The sequence below is a fragment of the Anas platyrhynchos genome, chromosome 1, assembly GCF_047663525.1.
Source record: "Anas platyrhynchos isolate ZD024472 breed Pekin duck chromosome 1, IASCAAS_PekinDuck_T2T, whole genome shotgun sequence".
Lineage (NCBI taxonomy): Eukaryota > Metazoa > Chordata > Aves > Anseriformes > Anatidae > Anas > Anas platyrhynchos.
This window is the reverse complement of record NC_092587.1, coordinates 188795922-188822220: the sequence shown is the minus strand read 5'-3', so window position 1 is coordinate 188822220 and position 26299 is coordinate 188795922. Positions and strand designations below refer to the sequence as shown.

General features: G+C 36.8%; 1 protein-coding gene across 16 annotated transcripts in view; it reads left to right on the top strand.

Moving 5' to 3' along the window:
* ZMYM2 (zinc finger MYM-type containing 2) overlaps positions 1 to 26299 on the top strand; it is an 89384-nt gene that overhangs the window by 43787 nt on the left and 19298 nt on the right. For 13 of the 16 annotated variants that reach the window (XM_072032697.1, XM_072032702.1, XM_072032701.1 and 10 more), the window contains 5 exons: positions 1795 to 1945; positions 2733 to 2848; positions 8644 to 8760; positions 9132 to 9282; positions 20907 to 21079. In XM_072032697.1, the coding sequence (XP_071888798.1) occupies positions 1795 to 1945; positions 2733 to 2848; positions 8644 to 8760; positions 9132 to 9282; positions 20907 to 21079 (708 nt within the window). The remainder of the gene's footprint in view (positions 1 to 1794; positions 1946 to 2732; positions 2849 to 8643; positions 8761 to 9131; positions 9283 to 20906; positions 21080 to 26299) is intronic. The other 3 variants (XM_005014599.5, XM_072032703.1, XM_072032704.1) reach the window with 1 other exon arrangement.

The window sequence follows — 26299 nt, the reverse complement described above, 5'->3', positions numbered from 1 at the left end:
GATTTATATTTCGTTTTGTTCTAGAGGTACCAAGGCTATATGTGTGTGCAGATTTTTTGATGGTTGTTCATTGAACTTTTTTCAAGAGAAGTCTTATGTAAAGTGTGATCTCCTATATATATGGTATAACTTGAAGGATTCTCAATTTTCTACTTGTGTCTTCTCAGCATGCCAGAGGAGATGAGTGAATATTGGTGGAATAGCTGCAGCTCATAGAACAGTACAATGGTTGCATTTAGTGCATTTAGCTCTTGGTACCTAGTGTGATTTTTTTCCATTATTGTGGCTCATTAGGAGGATTGATTAGCAGGTACTGGGGAACATTTTTAAAGAAAAAATGGGAAAGAAGGATCCTGGACCCATATAAAATATTATTCTCTAGGTAGAAGCTTGCTAGCTTGGCACAGATTCCTTTTTGGAGGAAATCCACAGCAAAGATTTCATCAAAGTGTTGTGCAAATTTTGAAGTTGTTGAGGTATCTTGAAAATTTGCTAGTCTATGCAAGATGCTACACCCAATCTGTGGCATAAGCTTGTATGTTTACATGTATGCATTTTTAATATAGGGAAGATGTCATCTTATGCTACCCTAAGTGTCTTCTGTGTTTATGAGACTGGGTTTAGCTAGTTCTCAAATGTAAGTAGAGGTGGGAAGACTAAAGATAGCCACTTAAGCTTCTGTTACTTCGATCAAGGTGGAGCAGATGTGAAAGATTCTTCGCATTTCTTTTCCCCTTAAACCTTGAAAAAAAAAAAAAAGAGGAGAGGCAATGCCAAAATCATTCCTGAACAGAAAGCAGGAAGAAATCTTTCATGCCAGAGTGTCAGAAGGGTATTTTCTAATACCCAATAAGAAGAGATTGTCTGATCTGAGACTCGTGATTGTTCAAATTTGAGAATTATTGTGATTGCTATCAAAGCCTTTATAAATTTCTGTGGCCAGGGAAGATGTTTCGACATTTTTACTGATACTGGCTTTATGGTGCGTAGGCTACATACTTCACTGTTAGGTAAATAATAGATGTGGCAGGTCAAAACTACTAATTTTTGTCTACTCACTTCGTCACTGGTATTTCTGCTCAGTGCAACTTCTCCATGCTTTTTATATAACAATTATTCTGTTTTGTGGGACACTGTTGACTGACTGACTGCTGTGTTGAGAGATGTCAGAACTGAGTCTGTTTTCAGGTTAATGGGAGTCGTGGTTCCTCACTGGCTCAAATGAGGAGTATAGGAACTCTGCAGTGTATTTCCCCTGCCTGGTAGACTAGAACTAGAAGACTTCAGAAGCTAGAGAAGTTCTCCAAATAGTGCTGTTACCAAGAAAGTGCTGCAACTAACTCATACATGGTAACATTAAGGATGTTATTTGGGGGAGAGTACAACTTTGTTTCTTCCAAGTTTAGCACCATTATTTATCCTTCCTCATGCCAAACTCCCATTTCTTGTCATAAAACCATTGTCCGTATAACCATGAAGGAGAGAGAAACAACATAGTTTCAAGCCCTCCAACTCAGCAGAACTTGTCATATACTCTTGTCACAGTTTGTAGGTGGTGGGTAGTTTTTAAATATTTATTTATTTTTGTTTTTACACAGAAATGTAGTTTTAGCCAGGTCCCAGGAGGGAGAAACAAGTGCTGACTACGCTTGAGAAAATGACAGTATAGGAAGGTTCTGATGGGGGAGAGAACTGCAGAAATAAATAAGTTTCTGTTTGTTATACTCTAATTTAAAAACAAAAGCCGAACATGGTTTTAACTAATGCATTGTTTTGCTTTGTTTTATGTTTTAGAAATATGGCAAATTAACATCTTGTACTGGCTGCAGAGCTCAGTGCAGGTTTTTTGACATGACTCAGTGCATAGGACCTAATGGATATATGGAGCCATACTGCTCAACTGCATGCATGAATACACAAAAATCAAAATATCCAAAATCACAAAGTAAGTGACAAGGATGTTGGATTTTCGTCACTGATAAGAGTAGACCTGATTTTTTTTTTCCAAGATTGAACAGTGGGGGTGGGTTAACTTGTTGTAGAATGAATCTCTGCAGATTTTTGGAGTCTTAATAGGTTTTTAAATGTAGATTTCGAAAAGACTATCTTATATTGAACACTAGTAGATGGAACCATGAGGGGTCATTTTCCCCACTAGTATTTTTGCTTGATTTCTGAAACGGTTCATCTGTCTTAAGGTCTCCGGAGGGGGGAAAAAAATGTTGCAACGTAAAGTGCTCTCTGCCACAGAATGGCAATGCAACTTCCACACACGTGAAATAATATTTTATTGTCTTCGTGCCACCCCATTTTATCTCCTCAAACAATAATTGATAATTTTTTTCTTTTGCAGAAGGATAGAGGTAGTTATACTGTATAGAAACATTCTCTAGGTAAACTGTTTAATCTGGGTGAAAGGAATGAGTAAATCAATTCAAAACTTATGTTCTTCAGTATGCAAAGCAGACATAGATCTTAATGCATCAAACTTAAGATGAAAATGCTCTACTGAATGTTGTAGAAGTTGCTGTTTCACATGCAGTGCTTAGCTTTAATGGCAGAATTAAAAAAAAAAAAAAAAAGCAATTTCTTTTGTTTTATGTGACTTACTGAAGCTGGCTGGAAAACAGAAAAATTTTAGCTTTTTACATTGAAAAGCTGACCTGTAACCCAGTATTTTTTGTGTTACTATTTTATACTTACTTTATTTGTAAACTACGTTTTTCTTTTAGGTATGGAAATTATTTGCCACTTTTGTAAACGAAACTCTTTACCTCAGTATCAAGCCACAATGCCTGATGGAAAACTGTACAACTTTTGCAGTTCCAGTTGTGTAGCTAAATTTCAGGTTAGCTGTTGTGTTAAATATTTTCCTCCCTAAATATCTGTGTACCTGTCTTTGTGTTAAATATTTGCGTATTAAGCAAGCTTGCTTTTACGTACGTGCTTATGACTTACGATTAACATAGCAGATGCTTCTGGCTCATAACCATTTCTTTTGAAAGTGCTGTTTCATAATAATAACACTAGTTACTATCTTAAACTTACAGGATAATAATAACCCATTTCTCCTTGATGCTGTAAGTGAACCCGAAGCAATACCACTACTCATCTTATTTTTCCCATGCCAGCCTCTATATGGAGATGAGTTTTGCTGCTGTGCATTGATAACCATCAATTTTCACCTCTTTTATGCTAAATACAGTAACAACATTCTCATGTTGGATATTGTGCTGAAAAAAGGTTTGTGACATGGGGAATAGTGACTCTCTGAAATGGAAAGTTATATTCTAAGTCATTACAACTTTTATGGATGAAACCAGTTGTTTAAATTACGTCCAGAAATTGGATTGTTGCAAGCCTGATGGTAGGCACGCTGTAAGAGGCTGATACGCTTTTTAAAAATGTCATCTTTTTAATATGACTTAGTTAAAGCATTTGCAAAATGAGTTGTAGCGATTAATGTCTAAATGATCAAAGAATGTTTCAAAGACACTGTTTCAATTTGTGTATGTAAAAAGAGCTTCCCCAAATGTGTGCTGTTTGGTAATTGTTCAACACCATGTGAGGAAGCAGTTACACCCGTGTAGGGTTAACCCATTTGTCATGAAACTTCTAAGTTTACTGGAAAGCAAATCAGTCTCTTAATTGCTTCCTTAACATTCCCTGGATGGGACCTCCAACATGTTGCCCTGTTCTTGTGCTTTCATCCTAACCAACTTAGTAGATGTCTGTCAGTGCGACCTAAATGGAACTGATTAACAAAATAGATGTGGATTGTTAGTAGGTAATGACAAATCTGTTGGACTTCTTGCAAACTCATTCAGCATCCACTTCATTCTACGTGGTCTTAGAATTGATTGCAGCTCCAAGAGTGCTCAAAATGAAAACTTTCTGCTATTTGAGGCAGAAAAATAAAGGTAGTGAATGACAAGTACAACCTGGGCCTTCTTGGATTCGCAGATAAATCAATATTTAGCAACACTGTTGAATATAACAGCAGATCAGTGATGCCTTTGTGGGTTCTTGGTCTTATTGAGACCTGGCTAATACTTTTTTTGATAGTTTCAGTAAGACATGGAAGTCTCTCCTCAAAGTTGTAGCGTACAATCGTGAGTCCTCAGCAGCACCAAGGACAGCTAGGTGGTCGCTTGGTTAATCTTCTCTATTTGATTCTGATTTTTGATGGTTTTCATGTGTTCACTGTCTAGAAGAATAAAATTATATTCACTATTAGATAAGAGTTGGTAATATAAGAACTGCTTCTTCTGTTTGTTTAGTATTTAGATGGAGGGGACAGTATACTGCAATGTGTGCTTTGGACTCTGTGTTCCCGTGGGGGGGGCTTATACCTGAGTGACACATAGGAACTGGACCTAAATTGAGATCACAATTTATTCCATTTAGTCACATTGGAATGCTTTCTGCAATGATCTTTTTGAAAAAAGGAAAACAAAATAAAACAACAGCAACAACAAAAACTGCTTTATCATGATTCTCCACGTTTTTCACTTTTTACTAATGAAGATATTTTTTCTTGTACTTTTTCTGGCATTGTATTCATCCCTTTCTCTTACTGTGCCTGTTTTTCCTGTACTTTTTTCTTTGTTAGAAGTTGCCTTTCTCACAGCAGAATAATTGCTGTTTGAGCTCTGTGTCTCCCTTCTGCAAAAGCTTCCTTTTGGTTTACAGATGGGTTGGAGTGTTTAAATCCCTAATTTGGTTGCAGTATTTTTGGGTTGGTTGTTGTTTTACCTTATGGATAACCTTATGTTTCTAGATAATTGTTGTTTTAATCTATTCAAACGCTTGGGAGATTCAGCAGAGGTACTTGTTGTGCAACTTATATCTATATCTGTATTCCTCGTTGTGCAAACAACTTGCAAGAGCATTCATCCCTGTAATAAAGAGAGTAAAAAAGGGAAAATAGCCTGGCCAATGTGATTGCTGTTTGGTAGTTGGTATTAGAGTAGTGGGACTGTATCTTGTCTTCTTTCATGCTCATGTTGGAAGATGTTATTGGAGATTCAAGTACAGAACTGCTCCAAAACTGTATTGTTTAAATCCAGTTTTGCTGTCAGTAACTTTACTGGGTCAGTTGAAGATCTTGTGCTGAACTTGTCTCTTCAGGAAAAATAAAACTGCTAATTTATTTCTTGTGAACATGGAGGCTGTGGTACAAGTGTCTTACCCAAGTTAGCAAAAGTACAAGTATAAATGTCTTAAAACGCAAGCTATCTTGCCAAACCACAAGTCTATACAAAGTTCTCAGAATACTATTGTTAAAGCTTTTATTTTTCAATTTATGGATATATCTGAAGAGTTTCAGAACCAGTATGTGTAAGAATTAAAAGTACATTTTTTAGCAGGTTACTCTCTGTTTTTCCATGGTTGTGTTGATCTCTCCCTTACCGTCATTATGATGTCTGTAAGTGTTCTTTCTCAGATTCCTTACATCTCTGTCTCACTCTCTGTCTCTCTGAAATGGGAAGCATGTGGGGGATGCTTGGCATGCTTTTTAGAGAAATAATGTTTCAGATCTGATCATAATAACAAATATTTGAGGGTTCCGTGCGGTGGTTGAAGTTCTGTGTGTTGTGAGGGCAAGGGGAATGTGTAGTTCCCTCCCTATTTAATTTATTGCCCCTAACTTTCCCCGTGGCACAGTTCATATGATGCCATATGGGTGTCTATACAGTCCATATGGGTGCCTGCCTCATATATATTTGCTTCTTCTTCATATTAACAAAGAACAATTTAATTCTTACAAAATTCTTTTTCCTGAACTAGTAAAAGGAAAATGTTTGGCTGCCTATTACACCTTTACACACAGAAATGTTTCCACAATTTGATTTTGTATTGCTATGAGCAAGGATACCACCTCTGTCACTTATTGCTGCAGGTAATGACAGGGGCAGGCCAGAATCTGTGCTTCTGCACTGGTCTGCTCAGAAGAGTTCTGAGCTGTGTTTGTCTATCGTTCAGTTGTAATTTGATAGCTTAGAGCAGTTTGTGGTGGTTGCATTGAAGCCTGAAAACGGCTTTATAATGATATTTAATCTTGCTTGGCACTTTCCATGCTCTTGTTGTTCAGACTCAAGAAAAGCCAAATTAAAGATAACTATTTGGGGATTGAATTTAAGATTCCATTTAAGGATGTATGTGCATATGTGCACATACGCGCACACATGATCTCAAATATATCTTTAGTAAAGCATAACATCAATAAATCCTTGATGTTCAAGGTGATCTGTGAAAGACTTTAACAAATTTGTGATCTTATCAATTCTTTCGTGTAAGAATGCTTCCAGAAAATTCCTAAAGATATTCTCTATTCTAAGCATTTTGTAATTTAGAGGCAAGACAGGATGATGCTACATGCATGACATCTTGACTCATTAAAATACTATGCAGAAGCAGCCTTTAATTGCAGCATAATGGGAACTTTAAGAAGGCAACTAAATCATGTTGTGATTAACTCTTGGTTTAACAGCTATTTTTTGCTTGTTTTATAGCTACCAGTAATGTGAATTCAGTTCTTTACTGATTTATGTAGAAAATGTTTGACTATAGAAGTTTATGATTAAAAAAACAACAAACAACAAACCTGATTTTGTTTTAGAAGCAGTAATGCTTAATGACATAGCTAGCTTTTATCTATAATTAGATGTAAATATTCTTTAAAACAAGTTTGAATTTTTAACAGTCTAAAATTCCATTTTCTCTTATCTTCAGCTTTTGTTTTTCTTCAGTTACCAGTCTCCTAGACTTGGTAGGGCCTACATTTCTACCACAGCAAAAGGGAAAAGAAGTTGAAAGTGCCATACATCAGAAAACAGCAAAACCCAGTATTTTATGCTGTAACCCTCTAGATAGGGTTTTGCAGTACTACGTTTAATTGCAACTATAGACATGGAAAAATACAGTTGCTATTCTTTTTGTGAGCGCTTGATGTATTTCATCTTCATTCTTCCCTTTATCTTTAGTGTGCTACAGGTTGTCACAACTGCTAGTTCTTAAATATTTCCTTCGTATCTAAACTGGTGTGATGGGTGTACTTGCTTATTGATTTCCCTTTGTTTTCAACTAGAGCTTCTAGGGCTTTCATTGCAATTTCATAATCCATATGGCAGCATGTGTTGAGAATGGTGTTTGCTTTTTGGGGAAACCTACAAATGGAGAAATACAGAGGTTGGACTTTTGATGTCAAAATGCCTTTGTGGCTCCTGTGTTAGTACAAGTCTTCAGCAACCTATTTAGAGCAGCCAAAATCTAGTAAATCTCTCTCAACAGCAGAGAAGTTTGCAGGATATAGAGGGATAAAACCAGTAAATGCAGTATGTAGGCATCAGACTTCAAGCTGTTATAGGATAATGGACCATTGGGATAAATGTGACGTGTTTTCTGCTGTTTAGTTCCAGGGTTCTGGCCATGATTGGGAAATGTGTATGACTACTTTACTTCTGCATCAGTTTGCAGATGTTGTGCATCTGCATAAACCAATACTGTTGGCTCTGCAGGCTAACACTCAGCAGTATTGGCCTGCTTATGTGAAGGTTTACATCAATAACCAGTCTTAACACAATTTATTTTTTTAGTATAGATGAAGATTTAGTAACACAGCAGCCTGAAGCAAAGTACCTTGTAACAGAAATGTTTTATATTTTCACTAATATAGATTTGTTACTACCTCTTCATCTCATGTGAAGAGAATGTCTCTAAAAATATGTCTTGTTGCAAAGCTTGCAGAGAAGATGAATATAAGAAATTTATATTCTGGGTTCTTTGGGCATCCGTGATCACTACTTATTCAGACCTTGTCTTGAAAGTTGCATGGGTAATATGCCAGTAGTTGGTTGATCTAAGGATATGCAAAAGATTGTCTTGGAGATTTATAAAAAACCTACTGGAAGACTGCAAGTGCAATAAAATTGTGTTCTATTGATTGCTGCAGAAACACATTAAGTGAATTATTCAGTTACAGAATTAAATTCTCATTCCTGCATGAAATCTATATTATTTTTCTTGATCTGAAAACCTTTGTTTAGGGCTTAGGTATTTAAATGGTTGCATCTTCCAGCCACAATGATTGAGGCCAGCTAGGACTGTTAGCTAGTTTTTTTCTTAATCTTAAACCCTGCATTTACTCAAATTATTGCTGAAGGCCTTTTACTTTAGTATTTGTATTTTGAAGTGATATGATTAGGTAAGATGATGATAATCTGTTTTGGTCAGGTTTGGATTTGAAAATATTTTTTGTAGGTCTTTGTTTGAAATTCTGTGACCAGAATAAGGCAAGCTGTGAATTATAGTTTTCTGAAAATACATCTTTTGTGATTAACAGGTGTTCAATTTTGGGAGACTTTTTTTTTTTTTCTATTTATACATTATTGTCTCAAATGGCAGACATTAGAAAGGTAAGATAAAAGAAATACTGAGAAAGAGAGGGTGAAGTTTCAAGACTGGAGAATCTAAGATGTCAAGGGAAGAGACTAACCTGCTGTGCTTTTGCCTAGAAATGCTGCTGACTTTTATTTATAAACTCCTAGATTTTCAAACAATGTGGGTTAAATGAAAAAAACCCACATTTTAAAAGTAACTTTTTTTTTTTGTGATGTATATGTATATATTTTTGTTTTTCAGACTCTCAGTGTGCAGTCTTCAACAAATGGTCAGTTTGTCTCTCCCACTGATATTCAGTTGAAATGCAATTATTGCAAAAGTTCTTTTTGTTCAAAGCCAGAAGTACTGGAATGGGAGGTAAGTTTTTTTGTTTGTTTTGTTTTGTTTTTCCCCCACTATTTTTAGAATGGTTAAGTGTTTACAAAAGTTTAAACCTATAACTGCAATATAATTTTTCTGGATAAGTCAATTGGCATATTTTCATATTTTGCATTTTCATATGAAATGCTGACTTTTTGTCTGCATATTTGTAGGACTCACTATGAGCCTGAGAAAGAGTTACTTGTTTTTAGCAGCAGAAGTCATACTTTAATTGTGTGCTTGCTCATCTATTTACATGGCATGTAACAGTTTTGTCCTAAAGGCAAACTATTATTTAAAGTTGCAATTCCCAGATGTTAAAACTTAATGTTAACCCTCTTCATGATGCTTTGCAATTTTGCATTTAGAACAAAGTGTATCAGTTCTGCAGCAGAGCATGTTCTGATGATTATAAGAAACTGCACTGCATAGTTACATACTGTGAATACTGTCAAGAGGAAAAAACGCTGCATGAGACGGTGAATTTCTCTGGCATCAAAAGACCGTTTTGTAGTGAAGGTATGTATGTGTTTGTTTTTTCTGAGGTCTTGGTCATTGTAGTTTTACTGCAGCTGACATACTGTGTTCATATTTCATGTTAAAGCTTAAGGTACCCATTCATTCTGTTGTATTTGATGCTGAAACACAAGTTTCTTCATCATTAATGCATATGCCTGTTAATTCATCAGAGTTGCTTTTCTGGTCTTCTGTTGAGTTTTTGACCACTTACTTCAGGTTAGGAGAACTGGACATCTCTCTTCAATGTGTGTGTGTAAATACATACACGTGTATGCATATGCACAAATTTTTTACATATTTTCTTCTTTTTTAAAAAAATAAAAAATATATGTAGCTAAGCCTATTCCTACACTACCTGCATTGAGGAATACCAAGCTTTCTGTTTGATTAGTATTTTCAAAATTTAATACAACAATGGAAATTCTTTCTATTTTAGCTTAAAAAGGTCATTCAAGGAATAGCTCCAGTGATGCCTGTTGATATATGTTGCTTAAAGTCATTGTAATTTTCCTGATCAATGATTAGAATTTTCAAAACAAAACAAAAAAAAACAACAAGCTATGCAAAGTGGTATATTGGCATAATATTCTTTTAAGTTGCATTAAAATATTGAACATCTTAATAGAAACAGAAAAGTACGGTCTTGTCTTCCACTTCTGGTGAGCTATCCTTTGATAACTGATATTTAATCCCAGTCTTAGAAGTTTAACTACCAGTTTGGATGACCTATATTTGGGGGATGTACTGAGTATATATATGTATTTTTTCTTTATTAGTTCATATGATAATGCTTTCACTATCATTTGATAAATGTTAAATCTGCTTTCAAGCAGATTAAACAGCAAATGTACTAATTTACTTGAATCAGGGTCCTGTTAGCTTGAAGAGGAGTGGAGTGTGTGGCTGGAGGCATCCTTTCTTCCACAATATTCCTTTGTAGCTCTGGACTTTGGAATTTCTTGTTTCTGATGAATGGAGTGTGGTGGCGTAGATTTTTCCACCATCATTACTTTCTTGTGTTCTGGACTGCAAAGTGATAGGTGGAGAGTTTTTACAGTATATTGCAACACTCAGTAACATCTAGCTAGATACTGTTTCTGTGAATAAACAATTCCACAGAATATGTTCAAAGACAAGAGCAAACTTCTTTGAGCCTGGAGATTGCAGTGTATGCTGGTATTACTGTGGATACTTTGGACTTCCTCATTTCAAATCCTGGCTGCTGTCACAGTGAAATCAAGAAGATTCATAATGTAAACTATACCATATTAGATTACAGAGACAATTCTTCATGAGGAGGCTTGGCATGAGGGGATTTGTAATTCCTATTGGAAAATTTGAGGAAGGAAAGGAGATACTCTTTCCTGCATGAATACAGTTACTGAGTGGGGGAAATCCATTGCTAAAAGTCTTAGTGTGGGTCCCAAGCTTGCATGTGTTGGAATTCCAGTTTGAGAGCAGAGGTGATCTTTGTGAGGGTGAATATATCAAATTTTACTGTTAAAATGAATTTTATGGTCTTAGTGTGATGATCTGAACCACTGAATAACAGAGAGACGGTAGTGAAAAGCACCATTAAATAAGATGTAGCTTGAACAAGTATGGCACACATCTGCTAGCAGAAGGTTAGGCCTGCTTTGTGATGCATATGAAAGAAAATATAATCTGTGTTACCTGATGAAAATGACTTGCTGATCTGCACAGAAGCTCTGTAGAAACAGGTCCTAGGTCCTGTTTTTTTAAAGGAGAAATAACAATTGTTACAGATTACTCTAGAAATTTTGGAATCCAGGAGTTAAAAGTGGGAACATGATGTGGGTGAAAGGGGTCAAGGTCTATAGCTGGACTGAGTGGAGGTAAACAAATGAAAGGTTCCATCATCAGAGGTGATAAATTCCTCTTCCCCACTTTCCAGGCACCCAAACAACCCTAATTTTTCTTTGATCTCATAGCCTTTTTCCAGAAATACCTGCCCAACTGTTTATAAAGTAGAAAAGCTAGTAGATGTAGGAAGAAACTAATTTGATATGGGGGTCATGCTGGTTCTGATATTGCAAACTGTTCTTCAAGAAATTCTACCAACATAGACCATTTTGGTGAGGATGTAGTTTTTCTTCACCAGGAGACAATATACTATGATTTGAGAAGTAATACCAGAGGTGCTAAGTTACAAAAGATACTGTTTTTTCTGGAAGAAATAAAACTCTTTGTGGAAAATACTGGCAAATTTCAGGTGTCTATTTATAAATGAAGGCTCCTGAGTAAAAATCAGTAGAAATTAAACAGGTATTAAAATTTCAGAAAGAATGCTTATTTGTTCATCTTTAAGGAAACTTATGGATAACATATATAAGATCAACCACAAATACCCCTTGACTACTTACGCTTACCTAGTTGGAGTAATGAAGATGCCATCATTCTTCTGCTCACATTTTTCAGACCTGAGTTTTTTTTTGTTGTTTTGATTTTTTTTTTATACATGCACGCACTTCTAAAAACACATATAAAATTGACAAACCCTGACAACCCACATTGAATTCTCTGGGATTAGTATTTCTATGGAGTTTCATTCCAACTCTGTTTCTTAGTATGTCTATCGAGCTATTTGAAAATATGTGCAGTGAACAGCTGAAATTTCTGTTGCAATAATGTATAATTAGAAATGATTCATGCTAAAGCTAGCTATTAATTATTTCATGGGATACAGTATGCTTTTTCTGTTTTTGTCCAAAACTCAGATCCTATGTGGAGGATGAGCAACCTGAACTGACTAGTTCATCTGTCCCCCTGGTGCTGAGACTTAGGAAATTATACTGTGCTGGCATTTTATGACTAGGGAGGCATACCAAAATACCAATATCTAAATTAAATAAAATGGATGTCATGTATGCTAAAACAAGATAGTCAGAGTTGCTTGTGAAATTTTAGATATATGTAGTCACATGAGTGACAACTGAGGATAGGCTGTGCAAGCTGCTATTCCTGAGATCCTGAGTTTGGGATTTTTCATGTCTCATGTACAAAAGTAGTCAGTCTTTGGGAATCCAGCAATGGAACTGTTTTAGAATAGTATCTCCATCACTTTTTTTCTTCATTTGGCATATAATTAATCTTTCCCAATAGAAGTAAGTGCTATAATTTAAATAATACAGGCATTGTAATGATTTTGTAGTGTGAATTTTAGTAATGTTGATTCATATGCAGCAGTAGTCTGCTTCTTGGAAGAAGGTCAGTAAGCTGTGGAGTAACTCAGTTATTTGATACTTGGGAGTAGCTTGGAAGTTCCTTTCAAATAGATAATACAGAAAGTTCAACTACGAAAGCAGCAACTATATTATGATCTTGACAGGATGCTTACATGCTTCTAGAAATGTAGGTCTAAGTACAAGATGCTGTAAATTAAATTTAAACAGTTCTGATATTTCATCTAAGTAGAATCTAACCCCTTTTGAAATATTATAGAGCTGACAAGTAGAAAAAGAATTTAGGAAATTACATGAGTTTCAATCTTAGTATGTCTAGGAAAGATAAGTATTTAGTTAAAGCATTGCGTATTGTAGATTGACATCTTTTCAATCATTTCTGGACAGTAGATCGTTAGATAAAGTATACTGTTAAATGCTTAGCTGATTTTTAGATTTATAAGAAAACATTGTAGATACTGGGAACAGCCTAAACACAAGTGTTTTAAACTACTTACAAGTGCTTACAGTCAAATGTTTCACCACCAATTTAGAAATTAACCTGAAATTACAGAGATTCCTGTTATTGCTGGAAACATTAACAGTTGGATTTCCAAAATGTTAAGTGATATGAAACATCACGGAGACTTGCTTAGAGTTGCTGGGCTTCCCCAGTAGGTGGGGAGCTGCACTGAGGAGCAGTTGGTATGATGTTCTTGCACAGCATACCCTAGAACTTTAACATCACCTGTTCAACATACCCTGTTCTTGAACATCATACCCTAGGTGGGTCAAGCCTGCTTGTGCCCCTTTCATTGCTGATGTTTGCTTTAATTCTTAAACATACAGAAACTATTTTAAAGGATTTTTTTTTAATAGTTTATGTTATCAGCTATCTATTTTAGAGATATAGATACACCTCTTAAAAAGTACAATGTACGGAATTTGGACTAATGTATAGAAAATTCTTCAGGCGGTAGTAAAGCACACGTTTTTATGACAAAATGTTGACTTCCTAATTGCATGCTATTTGGCAATAGGACCTCATAAAGTTATCAAGCACTGCTGAGTAGTATAGATTGTAGTGACAGAAAAAAAAGTGATACTTATTTAGCATATGTAAAATTTTATATCACTAACTACTTTGTATAATAAAAATTTTCTTTTGCAAGCTCTCAGGTTTGTGCTTCATAGAGCTGTTATCTCCCTCTCTGCAGCTCTGACAGTGTCCTACCATACCAAAATAACTTGTGCTCAGTGTGGTGCCTTTTCATCTTTAGCCAGCCACGTTAGTTTGCTTTTACTTTTGGCTGCTTCCTTTGGCAATGTACAATGTACCCCCCTAAGATAAATTCGAACCTGAAATATTGGTTTCCTTGTGGCTTGCTTTTGAGGATTTCTTCAGTGATGAATTGGAATATCATGGCAAAATGGAACAAATGAAAAGCTTAACGTCTTAAATGCTGTAAAATGTATGATGCACAAAAATCCCCTTTTGCAATTGTACAAATCGTGTTGTTAATGAGGGAAAATGTTTCTTTCCAACAAATCAGGTTAATAGAAAAGTGGAAGCCATCTTCAGAGGGATTTTGTAGTGCCTGAGTTACACTGAAAGAATACAATGTGCTTTGACGTTTATGGACATAAGTCGTAATGGAACGTCCCTCATTGAGTCATGGCAGCTTTTGTTAAAGAGCTCTTATTTAGTCGTCTGGTATTATATCTTTAATTTGCAGACAACTATTACAGATTTTATTATTGTAAAAGCTCTAAGATACTATTCAGCTGATTGAAATAATAATAATAATAAAAAAGAGTTAAGATAGGAAAGACAGCATATTGAAATCAGAGAAGTCCCTTATGAAATATTTAAGAAGTGCTCTCACTGCAGAAGTAGCAGGTAAAGGCTCTTGGCTGTGTTGAAGGAAAGCAGATCTGCACATTCTAGACAAATGCATGCAGAAAAGCTGAAGGCTTGTTTCTTGTGGTATGCCACAAGTGGGAGAGTCTGGTTGTGTAGATGTAGTTTCCAATTAGTGCTTGGCTGTATGCATAGCTTCTGGAATGACTTGACAATTTTAACATATTGCTGTGGATTTTGATTGTTCTGACAGCATTCTTATAGTCAAAAATGTTGAATGCTAGAGATATGTTGAGGAGGAGATTATTATGTTTATCTTGGACATGGTTTAGGGTGATGTTGGTGGTAGGGGGGTGTGGTGGTTTTACTCAGGTGGACAGCTGAGTTGCACCACTGCTGCTCTCTCACTCCCCCTCCTCAAAGGAAAAGGGGGAGAAAATACAACACAAAGGGCTCAAGGGTTGAGATAAGGACAGGGAGATCGCTCAACAATTACTGTAACAGAGTAGGGAGATACTAAGATTTATTGCCTATTACCAACAAGCTAGAGAAGTGAGAAACAAAGAGAAGAAACCAAAAACGCCTTCCCCCCGTCCACCCTCTTCCATCCACTCCCTCCAAGCGGTGCAGGGCAATGGGGGCTGCGGTCAGTGCCTGGCGCTTCGTCTCTGCCGCTCCCTCGCAGTCCCTCTCTGCCCCTGCTCCCCGTGGGGTCCCTCCCATGGATGTCGTCCTTCCCGAACTGAGCCTGCGGGGGCTGCCCACAGGCTGCAGCTCCTCAGGAACTGCTCCCACACGGCTCCATCCCATGGGGTCCATCCCCCAGGAGCAAACTGCTCCAGCACGGGTCCCCCACGGGTGGGGGCAGCTCCCCCCAGCCCCCCTGCTCCTGCATGGGCTCCTCTCCACGGGCTGCAGCTCCGGCCCGGGGCCTGCTCCTGCGGGGGCTCTCCATGGGCCGCAGGGGAACTTGTGCTGTTCCAGCATCTGGAGCACCTCTCCCCTTCCTTCTTCACTGACCTTGGTGCCTGCAAGGCTGTCTCTCCTCTCACTCTCCCAGCTGCTGTGTAGCAGCAGGTTGGTTTTTTTTTTTTCTTTTTTTTTTTTCCTTTTTTAAATCTGCTCTCCCAGAGTTGCAAACAACATTGCTTATTGGCTCAGCTCTGGCCAGCAGCAGGGCTCTTATCTAACATGGGGCAGCTTCTATATTCTTCTCACAGAAGCCACCCCTATGTCTCCCTGCTACCAAAACTTTGCCATGTAAACCCACTATAAGGGGTGGTTGGACCAGGTGATCTTGGAGGTCTTTTCCGACATCTATGATTCTGTAATCTTCTATCGCTCTTCAGAGGGAAAACACTGATACTGTTACAGCCATTTGAATTTTGAGTACAAGTTGTGCTGAGTCTGAAATTTTTAGATCATATAATTTCTAAAATGGCAAAGAATATAGAAGTGAAACCTGAAACCCGAGCCATTGGTTGACTATAGCAGTCTTCATTAAATTTGCTTTTTTCAGTGTTAATTCCCCTTCTATGTCTTTGAAGAGGTTTTAACCAGTTCTTTATGCAAAGACTGTGTTGGCTGTTGCAGATAAGGGGTGATAACTTAAGGTGCTAAAATTATGGTCACAACAGGAAGAAAGTTTATAAAGATGCTTCTTATTAACCCGAGATAATAATCAACTGGAGAATAAGAACAAGAAGGAACTGGGTAACTGGATTGTGGGTAGGTAAGAGGAGAGAAGGGAAAGAGCTAGTACCTAGAGATCTGAAATTTTATCAGGATAAACTTAGGATGTGTAAGAAGATGAGTTGAATCGGCATAGTAAAGTAATAAAAGATTCCTCAGCAGAAGACAAGGAAGGAAGTGAGATACACGACCTCCCTATTACACAGAGAAAATGGGATCTACTTTAAAGGTAATCCAACCAGGACTCAACACTGGATGCTTTGCATCTGGTTTTGTAAGGATAGTGATGTTTATTGTGAAGCCAGAGACAGAGAGAACGGTAGGAGCAAGGGTATGGAAAAGGTGGCTATTATATTTGAATTGATACAGAGAGAACAGAAGATGACAGCAGAATGATGTGAACTGGAACATAATTCCAGAATTCATCAAGACCTTGCTTGTGATGTTGCAGACCTATTGATATTACAGGTTTGTGATGTTAAAGGCCTGTCGCTATTCTTCTCTAGATGAAGTTGTTACAAATAACTGTTGAAGTTACTACAGGATGATAGAACAGTGAGTCTGGGTATGTAGCTTGAAGAAGGAGAAAGATAATCTAATAAATACAGCCTTTCAGCAATTAAAAAAAGTAATTGCTTTTAAGATGGAATAATTGTGTTGTATAAAAGATGTTATTGTCTGTGATAATAAGAAACTGGCAATGACTCAGGAAGTGTTTCTAGTTCAGCATTTCTTTTTCGTGGCTTTTTGCATGTGTGAGTGTACTGAACTTCTAGTAATTCGGGTAGGTGCTGCTGGTAGAATAGGACCAGGTTCTTGGTAGCTTGCTTGCATTAGTTTACTGACATCAAGTGAAACATGTTTTCTGTCATGGATAGCTCTGCAGGGCTGGATCTGGCAGTTCTAGAGGCTGCTGAAAGAAAGGAAACTCTTGACCTTTAGCTTGTTTGAAGTGAAGGTTTGGAGGAACTGCTTCTGTGTCATCCTGTCAGTAAGCCTGTGTTGCATGTGTTCAGAGGCTTATTCTCTCTCTAGTTGATGTGGGAAGGATTAGGGTTGCAAGAAGGGATGAGTTTTGGAATGGTTTTTGTTTGGAAGCCAGAATTTTAATAGCTTAGTTGAGGATGTGTTAGGTTGATTTAGCAGATATTAGCAACTTCTTTTTTGCCTGGTTCAAATTTTGCATTGGAGAGATCTCATCTTAAAATGCTTCTTAGTGATCTCTTTGAGGTAATGGACTCACAGGGTGGTCCTGTGTTAAAACCTCACTAAAGAATATATTCAGTTACCTGTGTAGCTGGAACCAAATGATCTACATGTACAATTTTCTTTTGATTGACCAGCAGCTAATCTCTTAGAATCACTTAAAGCAGTAGAGGCTTCTATCTGGTCATACTTTAGCTGGTATGTGTGTTGTAATAGCAAAAATTCTGAAGAGTTTAGGAATTACTTGTGTATCTTCATTCAAAATTCCGGGGCTGACAGCTGTTGGTCTCAGACAATGCTTATTCATGAAGCCCAAATTTGTAGGGTGGATATGTTGGCCAAGCCCTTAGGTTTCTAGTGTTGATATTGGAATGATAGACAACCAGTGCTTTTTGTATTACTCACCTACAGTGTTTTGTCAGTTAGAGCCCACTTCTTGGTCACATCCACAAAATTAGCAAGGGAGCTACTGCTCTGTTGATTTGGGGTTTGCATTGTGTACTGTGAAGACCAAGTTATTTGAATGAACTCGATATGTTTGCCAAAGGTGAACACCTTTCTCTGTGCTTTAAAGAAAGTCTTACCATTCCAATCAAAACCATAACTTCTTTCCATGAAGTTATATCCTAGGTATGTACACAGTACCAAGGACCTAATTAAAATACATCCTGTAAAAAGTATTTATAGCTCTTTAAATAGGCATTCTGTTTCCCTTTGTCTGAAACGTGATCTTGAAGCAACCAAAGGTTCCCTGGTCAAGTGGATTATGTTACATATTACGAAGACATTACCAAAAAAAAAAAAAAAAAAGCATCAAAAAGCATCAGACATCTATTTCTGAAGATTTTTTCTCATGATGATGCAGAAAGAAAAACCTGTATTTCCATTATAAAAGTCTTCAGGGATATAACAGTCTTCTATCAACATCTGAAGTTTTATGAAGATGGATTCTGAATCCTCTGTAGAGGCATCCTTCAGCAAGAAGTTCTGCAGTCAGTGATTTATAAAATACAAACAAATATGTTTTTCAGGCACTTGCTCTCAAGGGCTGGATTCTGGATTCTGAATTTTGGACTTTTTCTCTCCCTGCTTATTTTTCACTGCTCATTATTTTCTGTGAGTCACAGAGATGTGGGAGATGTTTGACTGTAGAATGGAAAACTTCTTACTTGATTTTTTTATGTAACAGCAGTATCTTCTTCGGTTTTACTGTTTTATCAGCCAAGAAAAATGTAAATTTTAACAGTTTATTTAGTAGGCTATTTAGCCAGTTAGCTTACCTGATTGGTGATAGACTACTTTTACTAGCTTTGGTCTTAAAAGATGGACACAGCAATGAATGGCTCTTCTAAGGCACAGCTCAAGAGGAGGATACGTTGTGGTGCTGACCTGTCTCTGGAACTGTGAAGAAGTCAAAAGAATCCAAAGCCACATACAATAATGAGAAATATGTCCATCAGAAAAAATACTGGCAAGAAATTTTCAGTGCTTTAACCAGTACTTTGAAGCTTGCACGCACTGGTACCTTCAGGATTATTACTTCCTCCAGAGCAATGTATTTTGCATCCAAATTAGTTGCACTCCAAGGACGTTTGCTTCATTTGGCCCTTACCTTTTGCACTCTGTGCTTTGTATTAGTAATTTTCTTCATTCTGTTGTTAAAGAATCAGAGAGATGAGACTAAAAGAAAAAAAAAATTAAAAGCAGTTATTACCTACATGTATTTCATTTGTATGATATCCTGTAATTGTATTGTTTTGACATTGTTAGGAAATTTAATTTCTTAGCAGAACTTGTAATGTTGCAAGTTAAAATTTCTTAATAACCTTTTGTTTTTGGAAGATGCTGTCTGCTGCAGCTTCCACTTGTATTTGTGTGCTTTTAGTGGTTTTTAAAATTAGAGTCTGTTTAACTGAAATTCAGAATACCAAATTCTTCCCTAATAGACAACAGCACAAGACAGTTAATTGAAATTACTGGGTCTATTACAATTATATTATTTCCATATTGTGTATTCCAGAGGAAGTATATATTGCATACTGAGTTTCCTAACTTACCAGAAGTACCGAAGTCTGCACATACTAGGCAATATACCCAAGCAGGGCAAGTACTAGGAAGACTTGAGTTCAGGTCTTGGTGCTACTGTGGAAGGGCGACGAAGCTGGTGAGGGGCCTGGAGAGCAAGTCCTATGAGGAGCGGCTGAAGGAGCTGGGCTTGTTCAGCCTAGAGAAGAGGAGGCTCAGGGGTGACCTTATTGCTCTGTATAAGTACATTAAAGGAGGCTGTAGAGAGGTGGGGGTTGGCCTGTTCTCCCATGTGCCTGGTGACAGGACGAGGGGGAATGGGCTAAAGTTACGCCAGGGGAGCTTTAGGTTAGATGTTAGGAAGAACTTCTTTACTGAAAGGGTTGTGAGGCACTGGAACGGGCTGCCCAGGGAGGTGGTGGAGTCACCATCCCTGGAAGTCTTCAAAAGACGTTTAGATGTAGAGCTTAGGGATATGGTTTAGTGGGGACTGTTAGTGTTAGGTTAGAGGTTGGACTCGATGATCTTGAGGTCTCTTCCAACCTAGAAATTCTGTGATTCTGTGGTTTGGGAAATCGTAAAAACAGCTGCAGTATCTTAGATTAATAGTCTGTGTAGATGTTATCTTGTCTCTTCAGTGTTTTTCTTCAGTGTTTTATATGGACAGTCGCTTCATCTACTCATACTGTTCTTTTCTATAAAATTAGCACAATTATAAAGATGTATGGAATATGATTTAGGCATCAGCTTGAATAGACACCGGATTTGAGATAGTTTAAATACATTATATTCTCAAAATAGCCTATGTAATAGTTAGAGTATTCATTTTTTAATGCATTTAATGCGTTAGAATATCTTCTCTAATTTGCTTGAGGGAAGATCAGATTATTGAAGAATATAGCTCTCATTATGATGACCTTGGTGTTATGACTGCATAGCGAATACAATTTAAAAAATAACCCACCTTATGTGAATGGGAAAAAAATATGATACAGATCTAAGATAGAGATCTTACACAAATTTCATATGTAAGCTCCTATCATTGCATAATCATTCTCAGAACTGCTCGCTTCATTGCTTACTTTGTAGTTGTTTCTTTTTTTTTTTTTTTTTTTTTTTTTTTTAAGAACTCTTCAGTTCTTAGATCTTGTACCTATTAGTGTTCTTAAAAATGAAAGAGTTGTCTAAGTGGTTTGTTGTACTTAAATGAATGAAAGTAGTAATAGAAGTAGGTTGATCCTTGAAGATAGCTATTGTTTTAGAGAACAGCGCTGCCTGGCTTACAATTTCTGCTTGTCATTATCTGGCTATCTAGCATTCTGAGGATATGTAATTCCAAGTCAATGCTTCTGCAGGGGTCTATATGAAAAACAAATTATGCATTTTTTTTTTCGTCTGTTTATTCAGGGATTTGATAAGTATAGATTTAAGCATAGTGTTTTGAGAGAGATGCAGACACCACATAAACCATAGGGTTGTGAAGGAAAGGTATTCAGGTAAAAATGTCTTGAAATATAGTGTATTGTGCAACCTGAATTTGTCTGAAGCCCCGATTGTTAGCTGTTGTTGTATTCATTTAGTTTTCGATATTTAACTCTTAATTGTGATATCTCTCTGTAAAAATTACTTTGTTCCTAATATTTAAAATCTGTTTCCAGGCTGCAAGCTGCTATATAAACAAGACTTTGCAAGACGGTTAGGACTGAGATGTGTTACTTGTAATTACTGCTCGCAGCTGTGCAAAAAGGGAGCAACTAAGGAACTTGATGGTGTAGTGAGAGATTTCTGCAGTGAAGAGTGCTGTAAAAAATTTCAGGACTGGTACTACAAGGCAAGTAACTCAGAATTTTTGACAAGAGCTCCAGAGTTTAACAAAACAAAAATGCACATGTGAGGATATCTCAAGGACTGTGCAGCAAATACGGCTTACTTCAGTAAAGCATTTGCTACACGAAAAGCAAACGTATTAATTACATCATTTGAATTTTTCTTAGAACATAGAGCAGCATTTCTATGATCTGATTTATTAATTCATTTGGCAAAGCAATCTTGAGTCACAGGAAAAAAAAAAACAACCTACTATGTATTTGTTACTTTACAATTCTAATTCCCCCCTCCCAATTGATACTATATTTTTCTTGTCAAAATTACTTACATATGTATTCAGAATGTTGAAAACACTGTTAGTTAGCAGCTGGATGATACTTTAAGTTTACTGATGATAAACTAGGTTGGCCGAGTTTATCCTGTTCCTGCTTTTGCCTCCTTTTTTGCCTTTTCCCTTCTCCCACAGTTTGAACTGCAGAGGCTTTCACTGTTGATTATTTCCCAATGGAAAGGATGCCAAAGGGAAAAGCAAGACCAAATGGATGTCTAATAAAAGTTTAAATCAAATGTGATGGCATCTGTTTCTAAATCTCTGGAAGCTTAACTACCTTGTGAAGCACAACCAGCAAAGAGTTCACGTTAAGAGTTTTTTTTTTTGCTTTCATTTTTTTGAAAGAAGTAAAGGTGAAATTGGACTGGGTTTAACCTGCAATTAGTACCACGGACAAAATATTTGGTCTCTGTGAACATCCTGGAAAGCTACACTGATAATACCAAAACAAGGACTATACTTGTGGATGCAATTGCAAAAAAAAGACAATACAAAATTCGTCACCTTACCAAAACTCTGTTCAGAGCCTGGAAGGCAATAAAAAGCTTGAAATGCTAGAGGGCTAGATCAAAGTCCTGTAATTCAAGATGATCTATCTACCATAAAAGACCTGAAGAAATATCTAATATTTTGGAATGGCTGTTTCCAGAAGTGTTACAGCCCAACACTGTCTTTATTTTGAATAATGTACATAGGGTCCTTTTAGAATTTTCTGAAAGAAAACTACTGAAGACCAGTATCAGTTTCTTATGTCTCTTGTGATAATAGGGTGATGAAGTTTGGCTGCAAAGTTCTTAGACTTAAAATATTATTTCATACAATTATATTATATCAATATGCCTTAAAACTTCAGGTATGGGATGAAGTTTATCCCTTATTAAAAAATGCCTCCTAATAGAGAATTCAATAAAGCTTTGGTGTGCTTTAGAAACCTCTTGATGATTCAGCAAATAACAGTCTGGGGATGAGTGTACCAAACTGGTATCATATAATAAACTTCTGTGGAAGTTTGTACTATGATTTAGATTTGGGAAACACTTGAAAACTCTGACTTCAGTTTATCCTTCTGATCCGTGGGATAAAGCAATAACTGAATTAGCACATTAAGTCTGCTTAAGAAATGGCGTTGATACTGTGGAATGGGAAAATAAGATATGATGCCATGAAAAAGTAATTCAAGCAGACTTACTGGCAACTAGTGACTTTTGATACTTCTGATGACACTGAACTGTTAGGTATTTTTACTTGCTGAATCTTGTCCTTGTGGAACTAGTGTTAGATGATGTTGAATTGTTGATTGTCATTTTTTTCCAAATACTTCTTAAAGCCTTTGCCTAAAGTTCAGGTTAAAGAAGCTGGTGTTTTTTAAAGTTCTGGTTATAGAAGTTTGGGATTTACTACATAGAGAAGACAAGTACTAGGTTAGGTTTGGGGTATGTGTATTTTGTTAAAATTGACTTTTTTTTTTCCTTTACTTTCTTGCTGGTAACTTCCCCCTCTTTATAAAAGTCATTCCAGGTATTCTAGGTTTGGTAGCACATTGTTAGTGAACATTCTTACCTAGTCATAAATAGGTGATGATCAAAATACGGAGAGACAGAACAGATATGGGCCCCTTCCCTTGATTTGTACTTCATTTCTTGTTTTGTCTGTTAGCTTCTTGAAAGAATAGATACATATGTTTGAGCGTTGTCTCATTTATGTAATGTCTAGTGTTATTTTGGAGTTTCAATTAAATGTATACATAAAGAGAAATAAGTAGTAATAACCTAGTAATGTTTTAACATCAGCATTGTGCTCATTAAACAAATGTTTGTCTCCATTTCTTTGTCTACTTTCTTTTATGGACACATTTTTCTCATGTAGTTTTATCTGGAAAACATCTTAACATTTAAAAAATAATTAAGTATTTATGGGAGGGTTTAGCTGAACGCAAAAGTTCTCTTTATGGAAAGCTAGGAAAAGATAGCAGATGTAGAAGCACATCAGGCTTATCTAGAAGTATTCCTCAAACCTAATGCAAGGGATTGAAATGTGAAAGAGTAGTTCAGTCATCATCATCTGGTGAATGACAGCTGAAATTAGTTGGTGCTAAGTTCTGAGGACGTTTTTGTAGTATGGTGTCCAATGCACTTCTAAGAAGAGAAGCAAAAAAGTTGGTGTCTTGAGGCTAGCTCCCTATGTTATTAGAGCTCCTCCTCGTAAACTTTAATTGCATGCTGTGGTTTGCATCATAATTTCACAGTCATTTTTCAGATTTCAATATAAATATTTTAGTAGCCTGTTTGATGACAGTTTCAATCATTTGATGTTTCTCATACTAGCGAACTGAAAGTATCTCGACAAAGATTATACAGTTTTGAGAACAGTACAGAAATTGGTTTCTTAAAATATACATTGTGAAGCATTGCCGAAAATACCACAGCTCAAGTGCAAATATAGGTCATTCCAGCCTGCAGTGGAATAGTGATTGGATTGAACATGTATGGTAATAATTGTGTGTTCAGTGGAGGTCAGATGTCTACAGCCAAAACGAAGTTGGAGGTGAGGAGCTGTAGTCTGAGGCATAAGCAAATAACAATGATTGTCAGGCATGGTAAAATTTGAGATGATGGATCCAACATTAATCTAGATGGTAAAGGCAGCAAGACACCCTTCTGAAATTTATCTCATCCAAATTTAGCCATTGTATAGTTAAACATCGCAATTTTAAGCAGTTACCCTTGTATAATCAGGCACTCTCTGGAAACATCTCTTGCTTTCTACTTTTGCAGATGGAAACAAAGTAGCTTGGAATAGACAGCCAAGATAAGGCCAAATTAAGGTCAGCCCAGATCTTTGGAGAACATTGGGAACAGGTCAATGGAGGAGTAAAAATGTAAATAAAAAGCCCCACATGTGGAAACTTATATTTCAAACCAACTTTGGGGCAAACAGAATTGATTGATACATTTTTAGGTGGGTGCTAGCAATTTGAGCATGTTGAAGTCAGACCTGGGGAAGGAATTGGACCAAAAAGCAGTCATGAGTGGAAAAGGAGTTAGGTGCAAATGGAGCACTAAGGGTATAGGTAGATCTTTTAGACATACAGTGTTAGAACAGACTCAAAGGCAAGGATTTTGGTGATTCAGTTCATGAGTAGTTCCAGTATCTTAAATGAAAACAAATGGGAAGGAAGGAAGAAGCAGAAAATCATGATTTCTGGTTTTTCCTTTCACTAATTTCATGGTCAGGGAAGTGGGAGAGTAAGCAGGTCGTAGGAAGCTTCAGTGCATGGGAAGGTTTATAGAATTGACTGCGGGTATGGTTATGGAAATATTTAGAATTAATGTAATAAATGCAGAGATGAGAACTGAAACAGCCATACAGAGGAATATTGGGTTTGCTAAGGAGTGGTGGCTTACCATGTCTGAGGAAACTGATTTTTTTTTTTTTTCAGCTAAATACCATAGTAGCAATCCAGGGGAGGCATTAATTCACTTATTCAAAGGCTTAAATGAAAGAGCAGAAAATAGAGGGAGAAAGCAATTAATAGCAGGAAGACTGTAGTTGCTGCTTTTTACAAGATTTAGCACCTTCTTGCTTTGAAGGACAGAGAAAACAGAAGAAAATGGCACTTTGGTAGCCAAGCTGTGTGCAGTAGGTGAGAGTAGGTGGGCTTTTCTGTGTGGGGGTCAGCTGTCATTCTTAATGACCATTGTTAGAGGGGCTTGAGATTTAAAATTAGAGTGAATTACACAATTGTATTTTATTTTTTCCTACTGGTATTTCAGCCTTTTGGTGGTTTTGTAAAGATGCATTTGCACTGAAGTTGTGAATTCACAGTTTCCCTAAACCGGTAACACCTAGGCTATTTTGACAACACTCCATGCTTCGTCTGCTTCCCCACTCACTTACAAGAATGCAATTTACTTGCTCTTTTGTCCCTCTGAGAACATTTATGTTGCAGAATGAATTGTGGGCCATCATCAGCAGAAAGTCAAAGTAACAAATGTAAGCAAAAGGAAGGGATGGGGGGGTAATGCTGCAATGCCCCTGCCCTTGCTTGTGTGCCAGGCAGGTGCATGAGCACTACTGCTGGCACCTGCACCAGGGAAGGGAAGCACCTGCCCTTTCCATGGCACCTTTAATTGCTTTCTTTGCCTTAATTGCTCCCAGGCAGGTTGAAACATGTTTATTTAAAGGAAATACATGTATATGTATTTATACTTAAAGCTGGTTATACTGTTAGAATCAACTCTCTCAGTATATCATTCTGAATATTTGAAAATTACAGCTAAAAGCTGAATTTCCTGCACTGCCAGAGAATGGTGCTGGACTGGTCAAGTACGGTGAAGGGACTTAACATTTAATTACCTTTTACATTTGAACTAATTGGCCTTTTGGTATGTTTTTTGGAATTGTAAGAACTACAGTTGGACCATTTTATTCAGCCATCAGAGCCTTGTGCATAACTGCAGTGTTGTGTATGGTTTTGTATATTAATGTTTTATGTTGCACACTATCATAATTTCCCTCCTCCTCCTCAGGCTATACTATTAGATTGAGTTATTTGAGATTCCTAAGCATCCATAAATTGTTTTTTATTTTTTATTTTTTGGCTTATTTTTAAAGACCACTTTGGGATGGAGATTACAAGAAAATATTAAGGGGAACAACATTGCAAACAATTCTTCGCTTACTAAAGATCTGAAGCTGGGGCTAGTACTCTTCAGATAATATTTTATAGCACAGCTGATTAAATTCTGTGGAACCAATTTAGTAGAAAAATGTCTTTATTAGTGGTGCCTCGTGAAGTTATCCTGTAGTCTGGTGAATAACGAAGTCTTGAGTTTCAAGTTGTGTGCTAACTGGAATTCTCTTTAGGTTGAGAGCTAGTTTTGTTGCTTTTAA